Raw genomic sequence first — 24,403 nt, 5'->3', positions numbered from 1 at the left:
ATATTTCACCAACGGTAACTACCTTTTGTGTTTAAACTGCTCTTCAGGCTCAACTAGATGTGTTCAGAAGATCAAGGCATGAGGAGTTCAATCTGATATGCAGAGCTGAGACAAATAGTCACATGATGTATAGACTACCAGAGGAAGAAAAAAGTTGTCCGGGCTTGTCTACAGTCTTTTCAAACTCCTCAGCTGACACTGGCAGATCACGTCAGACAGTAGCCCAAGTCAGCTGCAGACAGACCTAAGCCCATCTTGAGCAGGAAATTGGATGGTCCGTCATGCAATCAGAACAAGGCAACAAATACAGACAACTATTTAAATAAGTAAATAAATAAACAAACATCTTTGACAAGGTTATATTTTCCCATTTCAGAATTCCATACTTACATTTTCAGGCTTCGTGGTAGATTTCACTGCCTATATTTTAAATCACATTTAAAATAAATAAATAACAGGGGTCCTAAATAATGCCCTAATAAATTACAGGCAATGTATCTAATCCTGTGTATTAATGTAATTACAATTACTTTAAAGTTCTCCATAGATACAGCATACACATGACGTAGGGCACTTTTGCTTGACTACAGCCTAAATCGTGGCTTATATTCTAGAAAACAAAGTAGCAATAGATGCAATAGTCTGGGAAAACTTTTTTTTTTTTCATAACCCATTTTCTTATTTCCATACTTATTTCCAAATTCCATACTGCGTAGAAACCTTTCCGCTGATCAATCTGGCTTCTCCCCATTCCCAGTCTCCAACTCAAAAGCAGCTGAACTCTTGCGGGTGGGTCAAGCAGCACAGACATTCCCACCTTTCCAGGTCACAAACTTGTTCACCTGCTGAAGTAAAAAACACAGCCGACCCTACAGGCTGATCGTACCACTGACAGACATGGAAAGCATCACAGATCTGGAGTGTCAGATAAGAAGCACCAAGACCAGAAGCAAGGCACCCATGGCCTACTGGTTAGGGCTTCGGGCTTGGAACCGAAGGATCGAATTGCTGGTTCGATCCCTGAATAGTAGGAAAAATGTGGGTGGGGGAAGAGGTTTAGCACTGCTCTCCCATGCCCGCATCCACAGCTGAAGTGCCCTTGAGCAAGGCACCTAACCTCTCACTGCTCTACCCTGAGCGCCACTGTAGCAAGGCAGCTCACTGCTCCTGATTTACATTTAAGGAACTCCGCCTCACCTGTGTGAAAGGTTATGCAGCATAGTGTTCAAGCTTGAATACACCTTCCCCAATGTCCCTCCCCCAATGTTGTCCCTCACTCCAGATTCCACCAAAGCAATTGACAAACACAGACCCACAAACTCAAGAAGTAATCCAATACACTGTAAAAAAAAAACTTTATTTACAAGACGGCTCCGGGAATCTACCATGGCGTGCGGCACAGTTGCTCTCCTATGGCTTGGCACGACATACCAAGGCAAAGACACCAAGTCAGCAGACAATTTAGCAACGGCCACAAACCTCATTACTTACAGGGGAAAAAAGCAAAACAAAAGCTATTTCACAAATTTGACTGTTCTGTGTAGGGATGTCTCATAGTACAGGATAACAGTCAGTTGGACAAATTATCGTTGTGACTATCCAAAAAAGAGATGAGCAGGCACCAATACAAAAAGGGCTCGAGTTGCCACGAGGAACCGGTCACTACCTTTATCAAGGTTAAAACGGTCACTTGTACCGGCTGTTTTACATTTCATATAAAAGTGTCTGTAAAAGTCCCACGATCCTGCAAAAGTGTGTGTGTGTGTGTGTTCTCTTAGAAAGCGTATCGTGTGCGGATGTCCTCAAGCTTCTTGGACACCTCTGGGGGGGTCCGGTCCAGCTCCTCGGCCACGCTCTTCTGCTTATGTGGGTCCATAGAGTTGAACTGCTCACATAGGTCCCCATCAATCACATTCTACAGATAAAACAGGCACAGTAAGCAACGGATCACAGATACACTAGGAACAGTCACACACACACACACACGAGGGTCAGAGTCAACTTTTCCGTTGTTGTAAAAGATATATATATATATATATATATATATATATATAAAATAATAAAAAATATATACAATGAGGAAATTGCGTTCCACCCAAATAGTCACCCAAAATGCTTGTTTGCACAATGCAATGCAAGCCTGCAACTTGAGCAAAACTTAAAGAAAATACATGAACCTCTTTTGATTTCGTTACCTAGTAAATGAAAGGCACACGCATTTTCCCCACCTGGATGTTGTGGGTGATTGTGCGTGTGACGAAGCATGAAGTTCTGACACACTCCCTTTTAAAGTAGTCAGGCCCGCTTGCACGCAGTTAGATTTTATGCAAGGAAGCGACTCCCTTTGAAAGCCTTTATGACGACTGCATGCGCAGACTTGCAGATGAGTGTAAACAAGGAAAGTAACAGCGGCTACATACTGACATTAAGATCTTAAATTGACTATGTCAGAATCAGTAGATTAACTGTTGCTTTTTGTGAGCTGTTGCCGTACGATGACGGGACGCATTAGAAGCGCCTTGCAGTTAATCTCAACGGAAGGTCACAACTTTGAAAGGCCGAATTACTAATCTTTTCATTTTAGGTTTGTCACAACCATTAAAAACTACCTTTAAGAAAGTTGCATATACATACATACATACATATCCATACATCTTCAGTATGCATGCCTTACAGACCATGTTCAAACATGCACATATTCTTCTATATTTAGGCAGTGCCTGCCATCTGATCTGTTCACCCACAGAAGTCATGCAGTTGTCTGTGCATGTGTGTTCAGATGTCATACAGCGTTATGACGGCTTACCTTCACAGTTGTCTGTGCATGCGTGCTCAGATGTCATACAGCGTTATGACGGCTTACCTTTACAGTTGTCTGTGCATGCGTGCTCAGATGTCATATAGCGTTATGACTGCTTACCTTTACAGTTGTCTGTGCATGCGTGCTGAGATGTCATATAGCGTTATGACGGCTTACCTTCACAGTTGTCTGTGCATGCGTGCTCAGATGTCATATAGCGTTATGACGGCTTACCTTCACAGGGAAGTAGTAGGAGCGGAAGCTCAGGTGGTCTCTGCCACACAGCGGGGGGAACTCAGAGCGCATGTGCATCTCCAGGTGCTGGAAGAAATCATGGTCCTGGACAAGAGACAAACAAATCACGTCACAACCACTTCACCTCAAGTACACCACACACACACACACACACTTTCTTTCTGTCCATTTCAGTTTGTCTATGTTTAACCAGTTATTGCAAGTGCAGTTTTCTTTGCAGCCAGCTGTTGGTTACAGCAGCATTAGAAACAGTGACACTTAGAAACGGATCAAACTGATAAAGAAAGCTGGCTCTACGCTGGAGAGTGGAGACCAGTCTATGGTGGAGACTGCTCTGGTGCCTCCAGAGAGGTTGTTGCACAAAGTGCTCAACCCAACAGAACGGAACAATAGAGTAATGGAGAGCACTGCATTCTCTGCACAACCTGATGGTCAGACAGTCTTTATACTGTAATGCCCGCCCCCTCTGTGCCAGGAGGGGAGAACTTATCCTCTGAGCGGCAATAAGCAATGCACATATACCTAAAGCCATCCTTACACCAGAAGACAAGATTCTTGAAAGATTGTAATCTTTTGAGTAAAGCTTGAACAGGGGGCATTAGTTAAAAGAGTCCAATCTTTCAAGAATCTGACACAAGTGATTAGTGTGAACTACAGCTGGAACATTACAAATTCCATTGGGGATCAATAAAGCGATCGATCCCTGTGGTGGTGGCCCTGCTGTACCTCGTGGGAGGTGAAGGGCACCAGGATGCCGATGCCCCCCGACAGGGTGGTGTAGACCAGCGACTCCGAGCCTCCAGGGATCAGTGTGGTCTTCTGCAGGGACAGCACAGTCTCCCCGATGTGGTAGTTCATGATCACCTCCGCCTGGTGCAACACAGAGGGAGAGTAAGACATCGGGACCAGGAGAGGAGGGAGGGAGAGTAAGACATCGGGACCAGGAGAGGAGGGAGGGAGGGTGGGGTAGAGCCATAAAAATTGACATTTTTCAGGCCAGATGTTTGGGCAACATGCTGGTTTCACACAAACACCTCAAAGCCACGGTCATAAGCCACTAGGGGTCGACCAATTATCGGCCTGGCTGATTATTAGGACCGATATTTAGCATTTTTATAATAATCGGTATCGGTCATTTTTTCCACCGATAAGCCGATATTGAAATGGATAAAGAATGAAACGCGCTACTTTGTCTGTAAAGTCGCTCTCACTCCCTGCATTTGCTACTCTGTGGTCAAGAGCATTGTCCCGCCCACTACACCGTCTGATTTGTTAGTTAGCACGAATGCAGCCAATCAGGATCGAAGACTGAACACAGACAAAGTTTAGGATTCTCACTGAGGCAGACTGTAGACTGGGCTTCAGCTGTACGGAGCTATTTTTTGAAGGTAAGTAAGGTAGCCTACATTGCTGAAGTTGCAATGAATCACAATCATCTACACTGAAGTTACAAAAACACCACGTTGTAAGCTATTGTCTCTTTGATCCGGATCAATAAGTAAAGCACCCACTTCCTTAATTTAGCGAATTCCCGATTGATGCACGTTACTGATGCTGTTTACTAGTTAGCCTACAAACTCGGGTGCTGCATGTCGGGAGTTCTCTGCCTCCGCCTCGTCCGTTAATTGTGAATAACGGGACACCACGGCGGACATAGTACAGACAAGTCCTAAATTAAGCGATAGCGAACATCAAAAAGTGTAATTGCTCCTTTTTGAAACGGACTGTCAGAAAAGACTACATGCACCCAGGGACAGCCGTGATTTAATCAGACCTGAACTAAATCGCGTCCTGAGCTGGCTATTAACGTGCCTTTTAGGCTCTCAAAAGTGTAGCTTATAGCCTACACATGGACACAAATTGCATGCTTAAATAGCCTAAGAACTATTTTAAAACTGTTTTGTTAAACTATTCAACCGTAACACTTGCCATCACGCATGCACCTCTTCCTCTCCCTCTCGTGCACTCACACACACGATGGCAAAGCATCCTCTTTGTGACAGGTCCCTTAACAAGCACATAGCCCATTGTGTAGGCCTATACTCTATGAAAATAATTGCTAATAATCACTCAGCTCCTGGATTAACATGATACACAGGATTTACACTTGCAAGTGATGCAAGTTGATAGACAATTGTGTATCAAAAGAAGAAAGAAAAGTTTGCATAATTAAATGCTTTTGAATTAAATCTTTGCAGCATATCGCCTTTACTATCTACCCCCCTTTTTGACAACTGACATATCGGTTTTACATATCGGTTATCGGCCTTCTGTTTTGGTAATAATTGATATCGGTATCGGCCCTGAAAAAAACATATCGGTCGATCCCTATAAGCCACTCTGCCTTTTGCTACACACACACAGACATTTTGCTTAGCCTACATAAACTATCTGTAGCAGACAAAAAAAAAAATCTAAAAACAGAGTGTCTACCTAAACATTTCCACGCTCTCTGGGCTGCCTGCGGCCCTAATGAGGCGAACTGAGGCCAGACCGCGGCAGTCCAGCCGGCTCGCATGCCTGGGAGCTGAACAGGGTGACCCGCATGCCTGGGGGCTGAACAGGGTGACCCGCATGCCTGGGGGCTGAACAGGGTGACCCGCATGCCTGGGGGCTGAACAGGGTGACCCGCCTTGAATGAGCCAGAGAGGAGAGGGGCAGACCGGCTAACCACCTCACCATCCCAGACAAGAGCGTGCACACACAAAACAAAACACACACACAAAACAAAAAACACACACACACACACACACACACACACACACACACACACACACACACACACACACACACACACACACACACACACACACACACACACACACACACACACACACACACACACACACACACACACACACACAAACACACACACAAAACAAAAAACACACACACACAAACACACACACACACACACACACACAAAACAAAAAACACACACACACAAACACACACAGAGCATGACCCTGGCGCAGACAGCCACTCAAGGGGGCAGAGGCTCTCTCTCTCTCTGGTGGGAACCAGATGAGAAGCTCTGCGGGGTTTGCCTACTTGGTAGTCTTTGATGCGGCGGTGCTTTGTGCTGCTTGTTGTGTGTTTTGGGTTTGTCTGGAGAGAGCTGAGAAACTGAAGATAAAGAACAACAAAAGGCATAGTTACCTTCTGAGATGCTCCGTTGAGGAGACCTCTATCCCACAAGGCCTTGTTCCCAGTGGGGTCTTCGTCAACATCATCGCTGGTGTTGGGAGGGAGACGAACCTGCAAAGGTAATGGGTAGGCTGATGAGAAGCAATACCTGGCCTCAGGTATCAGGTTACAGGTACAGCTGACTAATTATATAGTAAATGGGTTAGCTAGAATATTTACTGTTTATAATAACCACTTATTCAGCTGCTCTTTACAAAATATCCAGAAAGGCCATGTTTTGAATTAACAGCTCATTTTTCCAGAGAAAGAAAAAGATAAAATGCCCTATTCACACAGACAGACAGACAGACAGACAGACAGACAGACACACACAGATGTAGTCTCACAGTCTCACTTTGATGCACTGTTGCCACACATGTATGTAACAAACGTAAAACCCACTTGCAACCATAATGCTTATACCACATCACACACACACACACACAAGCACTTACGATGCTAATGTTGCCAAACTTGTCGGCAGAAGCCATGGTGTCGTAGTCCAGCAGACAGGCCGTGGTGACCCAACGCGGGTGCGTGTCGTCAGCAAAGATGATCAGCTGGTTCTCGTTGCGCTTGTAGCGCACCCAGAACAGGCTCTCCTGAATGTCTGAGATGACCACCCGCTGCCCGATGGTGTAAATGCCCGTCACAAGGTTGGGCACATGCTGCTCACACACACACACACACACACAATTAAGAGAGAAAAGGGGGAGAAAGAGTCAGGTAAAGGTCATCTCACTCATGTCCACATGGGCACTTGCCAGACTATTATCAGTACTGCTGGACAGTGGGCAGTGCCAGTCAACCGTGCCATGACCCAGGAGCCAAAGTGCTAAGGCCAGAGCAGGGTAGTGGTAGGAGAGAATAGGATGTGTGCCTATTGGGGGAAGGGTTAAGGCAGGCCGGTGCGCCACCACAACCAACAGTTGCTATGGTAGTGTTATGAAACAAAAGGATGTGTGTGTGTGTGTGTGTGTGTGTGTGTGTGTGTGTGTGTGGTCACACTGACAGCCTGGTGGCTTGAGGGTCTGTGTGGGAGCTGAGGCTGCAACCGCCAAGTGTCAGCAAATGGCACCATCAGATGGATGCACCCCCCCCCCCAAACACACACACACACCACTTGTACTTAGGAAGAGGACAGGATGCTGTTCATATCTTTCACTGACACCATCCACCCTTCTTTCCCCAATAGATGGACTTGAGTGTACGCGCGCACGCACACAGCAGTTTCTTCTTGCCCACACCCACCCACACACACCCCACACACCCACCCCATTTACCTTGTTCTCACACTTGCGCAGCAGCTTCTTCTTGCCCACACACACACCCACCCACCCCACACACCCACCCCATTTACCTTGTTCTCACACTTGCGCAGCAGCTTCTTCTTGCCCACACACACACACACACCATTTACCTTGTTCTCACACTTGCGCAGCAGCTTCTTCTTGCCCACACACACACACACCCACCCCACACACCCACACCATTTACCTTGTTCTCACACTTGCGCAGCAGCTTCTTCTTGCCCAGGTCATAGATCCGCAGCAGCTTCCCGACCCCCACCAGCACTCGTCCTTGGAAGGGTGCGATGGCCAGAGGGACGTCCTCCACAGGCGTCTGCAAGAGTACCAAAGCCATGAGGGACTAAAGCAGCTGCAAGAGTACCAAAGCCATGAGGGACTAAAGCAGCTGCAAGAGTACCAAAGCCATGAGGGACTAAAGCAGCTGCAAGAGTACCAAAGCCATGAGGGACTAAAGCAGCTGCAAGAGTACCAAAGCCATGAGGGACTAAAGCAGCTGCAAGAGTACCAAAGCCATGAGGGACTAAAGCAGCTGCAAGAGTACCAAAGCCATGAGGAACTAAAGCAGCACAGGCGTCTGCAAGAGTACCAAAGCCATGAGGGACTAAAGCAGCTGCAAGAGTACCAAAGCCATGAGGAACTAAAGCAGCACCACAGTCCATGCCAAGCGAGGTGATCATTAACTTGAATAACTGACCCTACATGACACCACCCCCCCACCCCCCACAGTAAATTCAACTGAGCAGAAACTCAACGAGGTCACATTTCCACAACCACAGACAAACAATGACCAGCGGGGATTGGGGAGTCAGCTTTTCACCCACGCCAGAATGAGTGAATCTGTTCTCTGCTCACCTTGTGCACAAACTCCAGCTTGTCTCCACCCCCCGCCAGGCGATAGGTGTAGATGTAGCCACCGGCAACAGACCGGGGATTCAGAATCATGTCCCTGGCCACGCCCACCAACACATACCAGTCGTCTCCCCCGTTGGAGAAGCGGCAAATGGCCACACTGCAGTAGGTCAGAGTCGGGGGGGGGGGGGGGGGGTTGAAAAATGTTAGGAATGAAGAGACACACCCGACACACAATTTGAATTTGCCTCAAGCGTTGCTGAACAAATACTGTTTCGTACCATGGCCTGCCACTGTAGGTTTTCTTTAACGCTATACTTTCCATAACTATGCTTAAAAAGAAACTAATTTTAGGATGTCATTGTGGACCACTGAAATATATCTGTACATAATTTCACATTCCAGATTCCCAGATCCCAAATTTATTGCACAGACAAACAGGGAGTTTGGTGAGCAGGATTTCACACGGGCAACTAGCACGCTAGCTCAGTTCACCTCTGTTACATACAGACAGTCAAGCCTTTGCATTTCCTCCCTTTATTGTCCACTTCTGGGCCAGTACCGCTTCTCACCTGAAGGCGGCCTCGTTCTGCTCCAGCTGGACCAGGTCCAGCGTGGTGCCCTGGATGGGGTTGACCAGCCGCACCAGTGAGGCCCACTGGCCCGCGCCAGCTTTGGGCGCCCCGAAGATGGCTTCTGGAAGGTTCTCGTTGAGGAAGGCGGCGGCCATCTCTGCTGCCAGCTCACGCTCGTCCTCCCCGGCCGCTTCCACCATCTCCTGCAGGGAGATTGGGGCAAAAGGGGCAAAAGGTCAAGGTGATGTGAGGGTCAGGGTCAAGATTTAATAACCTACACATTCATGCGGGATGCTTTGACACACATTTTTGTTAAAAAAGAAAAACTAAGTCATGATTATAAACTCAAATCTCTCGTTCACATTTCTTCAATCTGTAGTGGTCATTTCACACAAAAGTTAACATGTGCATTGCCACACACACACAAACAGCAACCTTTTCCTGGAAGTTTATCTGTCCACATGAATTAAAAAACTCAGAAGTCAGATTCCTTCAGAGTGCAGTAATCATAGAGATGAATTTACTACCTTTTTTTTACTACCTCCACAATATTTTTTACTACCAACACGACATCAAGCAGCAGCCCTTTTTTGTGGGGGGGGGGGGGGTATGCAAAGCACAACTTACTACTTACTATAAGGTATAAATGTGACGCCTAGCAGTAGTAACCTAGTCGAAATTGACAAACAGCTGTAACTAAGCATGCTAAACTCTACATCCAATGTGTGAATAGCTTGTGTATTTGCGTGTGTGTGCCCGCGTGTGCATGTCTGTGTGAGCAAGCATCGGCAACTGGGCAGAATGACCACGGGGAGGATGACTGGGACAAACCTCAGCCATCTGTTGCTTGCGCTGGGCCTTGGTGGCCTCCGTGTAGGCATTGTGGTCGGTCTCGATCAGCACCAAGTTGTTGGTCTCGGGGTGGATGACGAACTTGCGCGGAGTGTACTGCAGGGGGAAGGCCACCTGGTTGAAGACCGCGCCCAGCTTCTCCAGGGCCAAAATCCTGCGGAGGGACAGAGGCTTTTAGTCAGAGTGCAGGAATGGAATGTACAGAGTGATCCCGTCCATCACAACGGAAAAAAGAAGAGACAGACAGACAGACACAGAGGGAGGAGCTTAGGATGGGGGACCAAACTAATGAGGAGTAGCAACACACTCTTTTCACTTGAAACGGTTTATTAACTGACGTTTTAGTGGACAGCCTTCATCAGGATTCAACAAATGAATGGCCACAGAGAGGAGAAACACACCACAGCCACACCAACTGATTACGAAGGTTGACTTATGGATATCTTCAAACTTATGACTTGGCACCTAGTCATTGACCCTCGCATAGGATGTTTATAGCAAAATAAGCGATGAGTAAACACCACCAACTGTGGGGGTGGGGTTGGGGTCGGGCAGAGAGGGGAGGGGGGGCAGGGGGTGAGCTCCAGAGATGTGTGAGCTCACCTGAGCGTGTTGGTGGAGATGGCCACGATGCCCTCGGGGCACTGCTCGGAGGCGAAGCCCGACGCGTACTCCAGCGTCTCGTAGGACAGTGGCGTCAGGTGGAACCGCGACTGGTACGAGTAGCTCAGCCACGAGCGGCTCGACATGGCCAGCACCTGTATCGGGGTCAGAGAACAACGGCCTGATATATATATATATACACACACCAAATAAGACAATTTGGACCAATTGGATTTGGATGTGAAGTTAATTAACTAAATTTAAACACACGTTCAAGTTTTAAGGTATTGTGATTTACTTCCTCCTGTACTTACAGCTTCCTGTCCCTGCATTCTGACCCGGAAGAGCTTGACTGGTCGCGAACCCAGGTAACGGGTACGTGTGTCAGACAGGTCTCCAGTCACTGGGTCCAGCACGGTCCGGAGCAACACACCGTTCTATAGAATTCAAAGTCAGAACTCATTGGTCCAGACAATATACTGTTACAGGTGTATGCTTGCAAACACACACTGAGATCAGAAACAACAAAGCTCTCTCCAGCACTGTCAGAGAAGAGACATGAAAGATTCATCACCATGTTCAGTGGTCACAGATCAGTACACATTTCAACACAAACAGCATATTTGAGGTGGTTGGCTATGGGTATCTTGTAAAATCAATTTTTAACTTGGGGAAATAAGAGATACTTGTCAGCAACCTTGAAGAAACTTTGCCAGCAAAGTTAATGTTTAACTTGTAACAAAATTGCAGATAAAACAGACACAATTTCAGAAAGAAATGTAGACCTGGTTTATTATTAAATTAACTCATTAATTGTTTCTGTTTCACATTCAGACAACTGGTTGAGAGAGTATTTTAAGCTAATTTGTGAAACAAATGCAACAGCTGACATTTCCTACAGCGGTCTCAATATCGGTGAGTACCCAGTACCCTGTGTGATAGTTAAATATTGATGCAAGAAAATCTTGTCCAGGCATTTTCCTCTGACAAATCTAAATATCAGTTGGATGAAAAATGATTGCTGGTTATGGCAAGTGTGGGTTGCTAGTATATATGGGTGAGCATGTGGATGTCTGTTTAAACTCTGTGTGTGTGTGTGTGTGTGTGTGTGTGTGTGTGTGTGTGTGTGGTCAGACCTGCAAGCCGATGTTGAGGTAGAGGAATCCGATGGTGCCCTTCTCACCCAGCTCGTCCTGCTTTTCCACGCCGCCCATCTCCACGATGCACAGCGACTCGGGCTGCGCGGGCAGAGCCTGCATACTCAGCGGCTGCAGACAGTCCTGCAGAGCGGGAGGAGCAAGAGACGACACCACGTCAGTACTGGAGACGTGAATGAGACACATATACATTCTAATGTGCTACACCACTTCAGTACTGGAGACGTGAATGAGACACCACTTCAGTACTGGAGACGTGAATGAGACACCACTTCAGTACTGGAGACGTGAATGAGACACCACTTCAGTACTGGAGAAGTGAATGAGACACCACTTCAGTACTGGAGAAGTGAATGAGACTAGCCTAGAACCAACCCTAAAACCAACAGAGGTGTTCAGGAGAAATGTGTGTGACCTCAGTGTCAATAACATCTGTTGAAACTAGCCACCACAATGAGGTACACACACATACACAGTTTTATGCTGGCCTTATACTACAATCAAGAAATGTCATTCAAAAACTAAATTTGCAAAGTCGCAATGAGATCATGGAGTTTTATTAGCCGCATTGTGTATAAATCGCAGGACAGTGTTTTATGCAAGTTAAAAAAAACAAAACCATATTAACGGTCCCCGTGTATTAACCTCACAGCTGAAGAAATTGTGCAAAATCAATGTATAAACCTTGGCTAATAGTTGGGAAATTACGGTACCCGAGTCACATCGCCTTCAGTCATCTAGATCGTTTAATGTAAGGTGGCAATCCTAGCAAGTCCCTCCACTCAGTGGCCATATTGCAACGCTTTTTGGGCAGTTATCGGGCATCTATTTCGGGTAGAACTGTGCGTGCGTAATGCTTCACGAATCACGACACACCAACCTCGCTCCAGCTGCGAGACCATAACACATGATTGGCACGATGTATTCACATGTCAACTTTTGGCGGCTGAATATGTGTAGATGACATGCCATGTTTGCGTTACTAACTAACCCCATAGATTTCTATGGGAGATTCTTTGAGTGCTGTCTCTCCTCTTAGAAAGTCTCTGATCATAGTTAATATTCAATAATAAGCAAAGTTATTGCACTGTTCACTTTCGCACTACCACCACAGCACCTTAACATGGTCAATGCATCACATGGTCAGTCCATACCAGACCTTTGTAATCAATTCACATGCTACTTTAAATGTATACATTTCTGTGAGTGATTTTTATATGTGTGAGATCTATGTGTGTATGTTGTGTTACGGGTGTATAAGCTACTGGATGCCTAAAACTTCCCTCGGGATAAATAAAGTGTGTGCGTGTGTGTGTGTCTATCTATCTATCTATCTATCTATCGTAAATACATGCCTCCTTGAGTTACTGTTGATATCTAGTGCACAAAGAGAAATAATTCAAAGGAATCTAGTTGCAGTCTTGTAAATAGTGACCCTGCAAGATTCCTAGTCCTTGCAAAATCATAATCTGTGACTAGTATGTGACTATAAAATCTCTGACTTGTCTTTAGATGTGAGAGGGTGTGACTTTAGTCTTTGAAAAGACTACATCCTTAAAGATGTATGGGTAGCGTGAGCCGTACCGAGGGGTCCAGGGAAATGATGCGGACAGTGTTGTCCACCAGCCCGACGGCTAAGAAGCGGGATCGCTGCTCTCCTGGGGGAACGTTGGCCAGGCTCATGCACACCACGTCCGCGGACATCTCCTTCCTCTCCGTGTACTCGTTCAGCTGGCCTGACTATGGACAGAATGGGGTGGGGGGGTGGGAGATAACAGATTACATGCATCTCTTCTACACATAGTAATGATGTGTACCATCGGTCCATTAAGGTCCATTAAAACGTGAAGGTCCATTTACAATCAGTTTGTCTTTCTTTCACAGAGGCTCACTATAAACACTTTCAACCAAACAGAGGCAGAACACACACAGACACACACACGCAGACAGAGACACACAGGAGAGCACTTACGGGGTCCATTTCGAAGTACACTAGTTCCCCTCCGGTGAGGGCGATGACCACCTGCCTCTGATTGACAGCGCAGCGCACAATGGTCTTCTTTCCCGGGGTCTTCCACTCGTTGACACGCTTGTCTGCGCGGATATGACGGATGCCATCAGGGTACACCTGTAGGGTGTGACAATTAAGACGGTTAACATCAAAACGGTGAATAAGCCTACATGACAAGATGTAGCAAGCTCCTTGTAATGTTCTACCAGTCGGTCACGTTACGTTGGGGGCAGCCGTGGCCTACTGGTTAGCGCTTCGGACTTGTAGCTGGAGGGTTGCCGGTTCGAACCCCGACCAGTAGGCTGGCACGGCTGAAGTGCCCTTGAGCAAGGCACCTAACCCCTCACTGCTCCCCGAGCGCCGCTGTTGTTGCAGGCAGCTCACTGCGCCGGGATTAGTGTGTGCTTCACCTCACTGTGTGTGTTTCACTAATTCACGGATTGGGATAAATTCCCTCACGGGATGAAAAGAGTATATATACTTATATATACACACCTTCTAATGTGTGGTTTGCTGGGCAAGAGGGATGCCATACGACTGACTGGCCAGGATAACTGGCTCTGTGGCTGCCACTGACTGACTGAGCTGAATTCCCCTACATCAGTGGCGGAGAGGGTTAACAAGCTGCGGTCCATCATGGACAATGACCAGTCACACAGTTCAGAACATTCACCGCACAGGGGAGTGATGTTTAGTGGCAGGCTGTTGTCACTGTCCTGCTCTACAAAACAGACTGAGGAAGTCTTTTGTCCCGTGGGCAATATAGCTCTTTAACTCGTCAGACATGGTGAGGGGAAAAACATGATACCACCTCTCTGCCAACCCACATTCAGACTGTCTGTTATAGTTATATTAGCCTTTATGCACATCTAAAGTTAAAACTATTTTTTTGGAAATCATTATGAGGCTTTACAAATGCTTTATAATCCTTCACACTCTTATTCAGAGAAATAAAATGAATTGACTGATATCTCTAACTACCATAGGGACACAGAGGAGACATCCATCTACAAAGCCAAATGACTCATCTCGTAACATTAAGGAAAGGGAAACTTTCACAGATATGCCTTGTAATTCCGATCGACTTCAATAATGGTGAGGCCAGTACCACAAATACAGCCGGAGGGTAGGAGACATTTAATAATCAAACTAGTCACTGTATGTAGTGTAGTGCACAGACTACTGGTTGACTTTCAAGGTGTCAAAACTCTGGTTAGTGTCGAAATTTCCACTGCTCTGAACTCTGACGTGTTGAAGTGTTAACCAACAGCAGCATCGGAGGATTCTGCTGTGGTAGCAAACCCATGAGGTGGCGTGGGACTGGAACTACTGTGCAAGAACATGTATTGCTGGCAACTACGGAGACTACTTGTTTACAGTTATCCTGGAGACAGGCTCTCACCTGCACCAGGGCATCTTCACCCAGCAGCGAACAGGAGAGGGTAGGCGTGGTGCCCAGGAAGCCGGAGTCCGTCACTTCCTCTACAGTCTCTCCGATAGACAGCACCAGGGTGGCGTTGACGAAAGACACAATGATGTAGGCGTCAAATTCATCTGTGGTGGAGAGTGGGTTACAAAACAAACAAGAGTGAGAAAATTCTCAAGAAATAAGAACGCACCAGGGGTTTTCAAATTTACCACTCAACAAGTTTCAGTTGCTAAAGACGGTCTGTTATTGAGAATTAGCAGACCACCGAACGTTGGGAAGGCCCATTCAAGTGAATGGAGCAGTCTGCAGCATTATAAATTATGACATTAACAGCAGGGTGTGTAAATGTAGTCTGCTGGCGTTGAAACTACTATCTGTATCTTTTGTAATGAAAGCTTCCCCGCAACTTCATTTCACTAAGTTGCCCTCTGGCTGCTGATTGGTTTACCTTCCTGGAGGCTGAGCAGACGTTAATACGAACACGGTTTCTAGACCAACCTCGTGGATAACAGGAAGAACAACCCCCATCCCTCCCCTGTGCAATCGTCTCCTTTCTTTTCCTCTCCATCCTCTCCATCCTCTCTCCTCCTCTTCCCTCAGACACTCGTGGAGCTTCTGCAGGACTACGCATGCGATTCAGAACCGCTTTCAGAGAAGTCATGTGATTTCAGGGAAGCGTCCGTCCGTCTCTCTCTCGCTCACAGGGACATGACAAGACCGTGCAGGCCACTGCAGCCTTCACAGAAGTCACGTGGCTTCAGGGAGGTCCTGGCACAGATGTGCCTACCCATAAAGCATTGCAACACAGGGGTGCCAGTCAGACAGCGGCTCTGGAATCACCGTCACATTCAGACACAGGCTACATAGGATACACAGGCTACATAGGATACACTAGGATGAATACTAGTGTGCTTGAATGTGGGGAAACATTTAGAGAACATGCCATAACAAATACTGGCAATGCAGCTGCAATTACGCCCACTTGCAGTGATGCAGCACATGATTGACCACTGACCTAACTTGCTCGGCATAGTCAATAGGGCTTTAATGATACACCAACCTCACGATTCGGTTTGTATCACTATTTCTGAACCACGGTTAGCGTAGCTAGCGAAGCGGTCATATAGGGATTGTCAAAAGCAGGAGTGTTGCTTATGCGGCCGTGTAAGCGGCAAAGCACTGCGTGAAACACTAGGAAGGGTGTGTCACGGTTCTGCCTTTTCACACCGCGACACAGGTTCGTGGATACGAGTGTCGTGATTTCGTTTCGAATTGCATAAGTTACAGCCCTAATAGTCAACGGCTTGAATTCACTGCAGCTTTTAAAAGGTGCTCTAAGCGATCATACGTTTTAAGCTTACAGAAAACATCACCTCACCATCCGCTAGCTGCCTGTGTCCTGAATACACTGTAAAAAAAACAGGATCTCTGGACAGCCAAGCTCCAAAAACAGCCACAAAACAACTTGGGCAAACCTTGCCCATAAAAACATAAACTGTTCCAGCAAATCACCGACGAGGGGCGCATTTAGGAGACTTTCAATTGCAAGGGAGGGAGGGGGAGGACTTAGCGAGCTAGCTTTCTGTTTTGTTTGAACGTCAACAGAAGTGACTTTACCCAGCATCGCTTAGAGCGCCTTTAAACAAGTTCTCTGGTGGACAAAACTACAATGAAAGTCCTCAGCACTGATGGACAATAGATCCATACCATACCCATGATATCACTAATTAGAGGTGTCATGAAGTGATCTTAGCCTACAGATAGGAACTAAATGTTATGGTATGGTAAAAGGTATGGTCTACAATCATTGTGGAGACATGGAGAGGTTTGGTAGGTATTATAAGAACCATTCTGAACGCTGTGATCATTTTGGACATGCAGTTTTTCATAAAAATGTTAACAAAGATGAATCCGCTTCTTTTTCTTATTCAAGAGAAAACCAACATTAAATCGATATTTGCCAGGGGTATGAATCATTTTGTTCCTAACTGTACCTGCCTGCAGTCTCATTTACAGGCTAGATTGCCTATTAGACTCTGGACATGGATGAACACTCAATGAGTTAAAGGTGCTAACCAGACTGACTAAAAAAAGTAGTTGGTGTAGTGTACCTTCCACATGTCTGCGTACTGTCCACACAGCATTGGGGTTACCGGGCAGCTCTGATACAGCCATCTCCGACACCTATCGAGATAGAACACACGAGAAGACTTCTCACACCAGAATACCAGCTTTCAAGATACAACTTACAAGGAACTGCCGATCTGCATGATTCACAAGGGTCACATTTCTAGGTTGGAAAATCCAGAATTCAGATTAACCTGAAAGAATCACATCCCTGATTACATCTGTAGAAATGTGAAAAAGGTATGGTACACACACGTACACACACACATCTGTGAAAACGTACCTCCAGTCCATGTCTCAACACTCTTAATGTTGATCTGGGGCCTCGTCCACAGGCCACGTACAACTGGGGAGTGTCCTCATTAGCCAGATCAGCAATCTACACACACACACACACACACACACACACACACACACAGACACACAGACACACAGACACACAGACACACAGACACACAGACACACAGACACACACGCGCGCGCACACAGGGAGAAAGGTTAGAGGCAGCTTCGACTTGGGATGTAGGGTTTACTGTCCAGGGCAAATGGACTCTGAGATCAGAATGAAGTAGCTCTCTCCAGTGCTCAGTCAGAGAAGAGACATGAAAGATTCATCAGCAGAGTAGAAAAGAGTCCATTAAAAAGGAAATACAAACAGACTCTAGGTCACTGAAGTAGGCCTGGACACAGTAAAATAAATATAATTTGTGTATAAAAAAGTTCATTTGTGTAACTAATAAAACGGCCAACTTTTCTGGGCTCTGTATAGTACACGTGTACACACACACACACACAACCAAAGATACATTAACAAGCATGCAAAACAAGGACTAAATCTACTGTGTGTCAGCAGCCGGTTTTGTGATGGTAAAGAACTTAAGAGCTACTTAAGAAAGGTTAAAATGAAGGGTGCTGCACCAGTTTGCATGGAGTGTTAATAATAGACAAGATGGTGTTAAAATGCTGTATGTGTGAAGCTTATAAATAGAATGCAGAGGAAAAAATACTCTAATAGCTATGCAAAAGGAAACTACCTAATTGTAACCAAAGAATGCCCTTTTTTGGTCAATACCACAGAATCGAAGCTGAAGGTGCAGTTTGGCGATTTGGGAAAAAAAAAGCTCGGGCTATCATGTGGAGTTTTACGGTGATTGAAGATGCCTTTTATCCTGTTGCCATAGTCATTCCAGATAAATGGGAATGGCGCTCTCGCAATCTGCTCTCAAGATCTCTCCAATAAACGTTAGGAATCTATGATCAATTGAAATCATTGGTCCATTGGTCTAACCAAAGTTAACGCAAACTCTACACTTGTCACAATGCTAGTATTGGAAACGTTTCCCAAACATGAGGCGCCAGACTATTCACAAAGTGAATACCAGGGAGCGTATAAACTCACGTTTATAAACCCATAAATTCATCTTTCCATTTAGCGGTTTTTATTTTGCAATTCAATTTGGCACATTGGAGCAGGATAACGGAAACCTGTCTACTGCTACACTAACTTTTCTTAATTCATAATTCTTCATAGTGTAGCAAAAAAACAGACCAAAACCAAAAACTCTGATTATGCCAATCTATTAGATGCACACAACCCTAAACCCAGGGCTCACCTGACAGGACATGATGGGGGACAGGTTCTCCTGCTCGTCCACCAGCACCAGGTTCTTCAGGGGCCGGGGCTGGAAAAAGAAGGTGTCGCCCTCCTCGAGAGGCATGGCCGAGGAGAACTCCGGCTCCTCGTCATCATCACCCAGGTGAGCAATCTGGTAAAGGTAACTAACACACACACAGAGAAAATATTAAAATGTGGCTCATACAGGTAATAACCAGGTAGTTGATGAGGGTGACCAAGACACACCCAAGGATTCATGCTTGCACACACAAATCAATATAAACCTCACAGTAATTGGAAAAGCTGATACAAGTAGTATAAAGGTACTGCATATTAATGACATCAAATAAGATGTTACATAATCAAGTTGACAGGAACAAAGAAATCCCACTGGAAGAAAACCTCTCTCTCAATGTTACACTTGTGCTACTTCCATTTATTTTACATTATTTTAGACATTACTTTATTTTATGTATATATACAATGTCTATGCCATCTATGTCCTGATTGAAGGACCATATCTAGTTTGTCTCAACTCGAACTCCTTACGAGGATCATGCTAGCAAATATTACACAATACACATGCATTACTAATCTCTCTTTAAAAACATGGACCTGATACAGGCAACCAGTCACCCGCCCATAACCATTTAACCCACACAGCACACTCACTGATTGCCAAACTCTGTGGAGACAAACAGGAAGCCAGTTTTCAGCACACACATGGCTGTCGCAACAGGGATGGTGTCAAAATACTTCAACCGAATCTCTGTGACCTGGACAAAGTAAAAAGGTGAACACGTTTTAATGCAGTTAATCTTATGTAAGATAAAGACCGCTCTCAAATCGGTGAGGAATTTGTTGTGGGCTGAGATCAGATGGATACATGTTCTCTCCAGTAGAAGGTCAGAGAAGAGACATGAGAAATCATCATATTCACACTCAGTCAGACATGCGTCACTATCTTCTAGTTCTTAGTCTAGTTCTTCCCTGGGGTATCAGATACCAGTACCAGACTAAGTATTGTATTCTTTTTTTGACGATAAAATTCAATAAACTATAATTGCTATTCATCATAAACATAATCTCAGTAAGCTCCATATTTCATATTCCATAATTCAACTTATGAAATGTTTGTCTTTCTTCTCTCTCAAAGACATTCATTCGTTCGTGCTGGCTTTTCCATTCTCACCATCTCCTCGTCAGTCTCCAGTGTGACCTTGAAGATGTCTCCCTGCTCCGTCTGGGCCAGGAAGAAGAACATAGACTTGGTCTTGTGGGTGGCTGAGCAGACGAAAATCATGCCTCTCTCCGGGTCGTCAAGGTCATTCTGCAAAAGATCAGGACACATAATACCACCCAGACATAAACATCACTATTCAAAGTGAAACATTACCAAATAATGTGTAACTGTCTTAAGTTACAGACACCCATTAAGTGTGTAACTGTAGTGGGTTACAAACCATTAAGTGTGCATAAGTAGGTCTACATTGCTACTCATGTTTCTTCAGTCTGAACTTAACTCAATTGGCTTTAATTCAATGACGTAGCCAAGAGGGGCACTGAGATCAGAAGTGTTTTGAATTCTCTCCACAGTTCACAAGTCAGAGAAGAGACATGAGAAATTCATCAATTCTGCAGCACATCCAGTTGACCATGACTAAATACGGGCGCGCCCACACCTGCCTGCCCCCAGGCCCTTTCCTGCAGGTGGGGACCCGGTAGCCACTCACTCACCCTTCTGCGTGGGATGGGGCAGCGGATGTCGGGCTGGTCCCCAAAGTTCTTGTAGGTGATGTAGTTCTCAGAGCAGATGAGCACGCCACTGGGGCCATCTGACCCTCCAGGGACTGTAGAGGGAGGAGGGAAAAGAGGGTGAAAAACTTTCCCAATTATGCCAGGAGCCAAAGAGGCATTCATTTGAGGACACCAATTCGCCTTATTCACCCGGCGGCCAGAACGAGGCTAAAGGGTGCACTTGTCAAACTGTCAAAAAAAACTAACTAAAGAAGAAGAACAGGCCAGTGAACCCTTCTTTTTCGGTGAGCTTTTTCTTTTTGGCAGTTTGCAAACGGAGTGCATTGCCACCACCATCTGCTGGACTGAGGTGTAATGGCAAGTGTACCCTTTAGCCTCGTTCTGGCCGCTGGGTGAATCTAAGGATTCTTCTAAGGACATCTTTTGCATGGACCGGTACAATGTTTTATTGATGAGCAAAATGGGCTGAAAGGGTGCCATCTGCTGGTTGTTTGTTTTATACACATGTATATACACTAGGTTTTCCCAGGTGGAAGGTTCTGATTGGTGGAATATTATTTTTAAAAGTGCCATGAGACAACTTCTTTTGGATGGTCAGTTTCCCCATCCAAAGAGCACCTCAAATATACAGCTTTGAGTCCAGGAAGCCATCCTCTTCAAACATCCTCTTTTTGGCACTGCTGTTCTATTGACCAAATTATCACATGGAATATCTAAGTGAGTGGATTTAAGCATTTGATTGTTAGGTATGAGCTACACCAGGCGCAAAACAAGCGCTCCGCTCGCATAGCGTCTGCTGCAACAATTAGCTGCCACTATAATCAATGGAAGTAACTAAACCAGACGTGATAGCGGCACATCAATAGACGAGCGAAAAAAATAGACCAGTCTTTTAAAATGGATTTTACGCGCCGCGAACGAACGCTTCAGTTACGCGCCTGGTGTAGCTCATACCTTATTTTATACCTTCCTGCCACTGTTAACTTAATTCTACAAAACACATTAGTTCTATTAGGTCATATTCTAGTTGCAGCTTTGTTCTAACCATACTCTGTTGGATGGTATGTCATCAGGAGCAAGGCAAGAGACCCTTGGCTTTTTTAAAAAGGTCTCACTACCTGTGCAGCTGTGTTTTCTTGGGGCAGTTATTAGGTGTCTGCAGCGCATCCAGCTATAAATGCTGAGATCAGAGGTGTTTAAATTCTCTCCAGGACTACAGGTCAGAGAAGAGACATGAAAAACTCATCACTTCTACAGCACTTTATATATGCAGGGCTATATGCTCGTTAACGAGCTACATTGTTTCATACTTCCTAACGCAAACAGGTTGGTTAGCAGTGCATCACTTCAGTTGCACACCCCTACATACAAGCTTGACACTAATTTCAGATTCAACTACTTGCATAACACATACACATGAGATCTTCTAAAGTAATCACAGAAATGGGAAGGAAATGCACCATGTTCTAGAACACCAACAAATAACACTGAGATAAGTGTGGAAGATGCTGCTAGATTGTGAGTTAGATGGGGAAGCACCTGTGATGAGGAAATTGCCATGTTCCTCCAGAGCCTCGCTGTACTTGCGCACCACATGGTTGAGGCCCAGGTCCAGCTCGTAGAACGTCAGGGTCTGTTGCGTGTTGGCTGCAGCCTCCCCAGTGGGGTCGTTGTCCGCCTCCTGTGTGACCAGAAAAACACAGGCGTTAATTCAAGACCGTTCCAAAATGCACCTTTGTAGAAGTATGTAATATTTTAAAGAAATGAGAAAATTATGTCACTGGAACTCTGCCTAGGTGAAACGCTTTTGATATGTGCAGGTTTAAGTTCAATTTATTTGATGTTTTGTGTGATTTCATCCAGTTGCATTTGCCTGTTTGTACGTATTTCACTGAAAATGCAAATAAAAACATCACGACACAAAAAGAAATATCTAGATGCCTGGTCTGTGAGTGTCAATCTAGAGTAGTCTTCCCAAACCAACTGCAAAAACAAAGTTACTGGTACAAAACACAAATTTGCAAAACATTTTACACTCAAGCAAGCATGGTTTTAAAGGATTTCTACTGTGCTGATGGCAGTTAAAGCATAGTGCTCAATAAATGCTGAGATCAGAGGTGTTTAAATTCTCTCCATGAGTACAGGTCAGAGAAGAGACATGAAAACTCATCACTTCATCAGCACTCCATGAGTGTGAATGTATGCCAGAAACTGGGATTTATTACATACGGTTAAACGACCTTAGAAGCACAGAAACCACAAATGATGAATCCTTAAATGGCCCAAAACCAATATACTCAACAGACTGCACTGACAAATGCCCATTTCTAATAGGAAACAGCAAGGCAGTGTGTGAAGATTTAGGAAATTGCTCCATCTGCTGTCTGCTTTAGAATGTTCAAGAACGGAGGGGTGTACATTTCAAACCAATCCTTCCAGCCATAAGAACAACCGCAGGGGCAGGCTGTTGAATCTACATAATAGCAGCTCTCACCTCATAGTCCATTTCCAGACACGCGAACATGGGGTTCTCAAAGCCCACGTCCACCCCCACGACGTGGTACACCAGCGTGTTGGCCTTGTGGGCCTCCAGTGGGGAGGAGATGGTGAGGCGGGCCGCCGCGTCTCGGTTCAGGATGTACACCAGCTTCTGCTTCTCAATGGCCCCTGGGGGAGAGGAGGATGTTAGGGGGAGAGAAAGGCCGAGCAGTCAGAAATGCATCAATGCCACTATAATCCAAGGTGTCCTTAACTGTCACCCACTTTCCTTCACTTTGCGCTACAAACATAACCAACAGGCAGGACTGTGCCTCGGTCTCTGAATTTCTTGACAGGTTTTTAGATTTGTTTTTAGTTCATTTCAGAGGCTTTGTTCTAACCATACTGTGTTGGATGGCATATCACCATCACCAAGGTAAGAGACCCCTGTCCTTTTTAAAAGGTCTCACTGCCTATGCTGCCGGATAAGGCAGCTGTGTGTTTTCTTGGGGCAGTTATTAGGTGTCTGCAGCGCATCCAGCTATTAATGCTGAGATCAGAGGTGTTTAAATTCTCTCCAGGACTACAGGTCAGAGAAGAGACATGAAAAACTCATCACTTCTACAGCAGTTAATATATGCAGGGCATGTGTTTGATTTCCTATGAGGGATTATAACATTGGATGCATTAAAAATCAATGGACATGTGAAAATATGGTCCTGCAAAGGGCACACAGATGTATGAAAATGCTTTTTCATCTTTTCTCTTTCATTTTTACCCATATCAGCTGGGTGAACATGCTGCATTTAGAAGCAGTTCCCCTGGGGATCAATAAAGTATCTATCTATCGATCAGTTTACCAGAGGTTACAAACACAAAAGTAGAAGCATGCAGTGATCAGAGTTGACAGGCTGACACACATCCAGACCTGCCAACCTTGAAGATTTTTTTTGAGTAGCACCTCGAGCAGAAAAAAAATGCTGACGTCGGCCTTCACGGATACAGCCAAAAACAGACATAGCCATACACGCAAGATCCATTTTGGATAGCGAAGCGAACGACCCATCTTTAATTTTGGATATCTGTCTACATTTGATCCAATGTGTTCCTGAAAGTGCAAACTGAATCTTTTACAGTAGCTCTATAATGTTGACAATGCTGTTTTAGAGCCTAATAATCCTGACCTATGAAAAACACTTTTGTTGATAGGGACTGATGTAGATATTATGTTGTCGATTTTCTTATATGTTGTCTCTATTCAATTATGTCTGGTCTATTATACCTCTTTTCAATCCATTATTATATAATTCTTTTGTAAAGAAATACATCTATCCCTCTTGTTATGCCAACATATTTAATTCACCTGAATATAGGCTACAGTAGATAGAGGATAATGGA

General features: G+C 45.3%; 1 protein-coding gene and 3 non-coding genes across 5 annotated transcripts in view; all 4 read right to left on the bottom strand.

The window, feature by feature from the left end:
• Positions 1-1,338: 1,338 nt before the first annotated feature.
• Positions 1,339-24,403, bottom strand: part of LOC143106759 (splicing factor 3B subunit 3) — a 29,364-nt gene continuing 6,299 nt past the window's right edge. For both annotated transcript variants that reach the window (XM_076271231.1, XM_076271236.1), the window contains exons 5-27: positions 23,022-23,194; positions 22,067-22,208; positions 20,507-20,619; positions 19,962-20,099; positions 19,442-19,545; positions 18,768-18,933; positions 17,438-17,533; positions 17,139-17,211; positions 15,001-15,152; positions 13,560-13,715; positions 13,172-13,327; positions 11,567-11,710; positions 10,745-10,867; positions 10,431-10,585; positions 9,807-9,981; positions 8,973-9,178; positions 8,404-8,560; positions 7,739-7,864; positions 6,697-6,909; positions 6,215-6,313; positions 3,782-3,925; positions 3,035-3,139; positions 1,339-1,915 (exon numbers count right to left, since the gene is read on the bottom strand). In XM_076271231.1, coding sequence (XP_076127346.1) covers positions 1,775-1,915; positions 3,035-3,139; positions 3,782-3,925; positions 6,215-6,313; positions 6,697-6,909; positions 7,739-7,864; positions 8,404-8,560; positions 8,973-9,178; positions 9,807-9,981; positions 10,431-10,585; positions 10,745-10,867; positions 11,567-11,710; positions 13,172-13,327; positions 13,560-13,715; positions 15,001-15,152; positions 17,139-17,211; positions 17,438-17,533; positions 18,768-18,933; positions 19,442-19,545; positions 19,962-20,099; positions 20,507-20,619; positions 22,067-22,208; positions 23,022-23,194 — 3,257 coding nt within the window. In that variant the 3' untranslated portion in view covers positions 1,339-1,774. The remainder of the gene's footprint in view (positions 1,916-3,034; positions 3,140-3,781; positions 3,926-6,214; positions 6,314-6,696; positions 6,910-7,738; positions 7,865-8,403; positions 8,561-8,972; positions 9,179-9,806; positions 9,982-10,430; positions 10,586-10,744; positions 10,868-11,566; positions 11,711-13,171; positions 13,328-13,559; positions 13,716-15,000; positions 15,153-17,138; positions 17,212-17,437; positions 17,534-18,767; positions 18,934-19,441; positions 19,546-19,961; positions 20,100-20,506; positions 20,620-22,066; positions 22,209-23,021; positions 23,195-24,403) is intronic.
• Positions 19,638-19,715, bottom strand: LOC143110406 (small nucleolar RNA SNORD111). The gene has a single exon (XR_012984146.1). It is a non-coding gene; the product is annotated as a small nucleolar RNA SNORD111 (small nucleolar RNA).
• Positions 21,705-21,787, bottom strand: LOC143110395 (small nucleolar RNA SNORD111). The gene has a single exon (XR_012984141.1). It is a non-coding gene; the product is annotated as a small nucleolar RNA SNORD111 (small nucleolar RNA).
• Positions 23,553-23,635, bottom strand: LOC143110392 (small nucleolar RNA SNORD111). Its single transcript, XR_012984140.1, has one exon. It is a non-coding gene; the product is annotated as a small nucleolar RNA SNORD111 (small nucleolar RNA).

This window comes from Alosa pseudoharengus, unplaced genomic scaffold (assembly GCF_046254945.1).
Source record: "Alosa pseudoharengus isolate Yale_2024_CS ecotype anadromous, Long Island Sound unplaced genomic scaffold, YU_APseudo_1.1 YU_APseudo_1.1_scf_10, whole genome shotgun sequence".
NCBI classification, from domain to species: Eukaryota; Metazoa; Chordata; class Actinopteri; order Clupeiformes; family Clupeidae; genus Alosa; species Alosa pseudoharengus.
The sequence above is the reverse complement of the archived record's forward strand: the minus strand, read 5'-3'. Positions and strand labels throughout refer to the sequence as shown.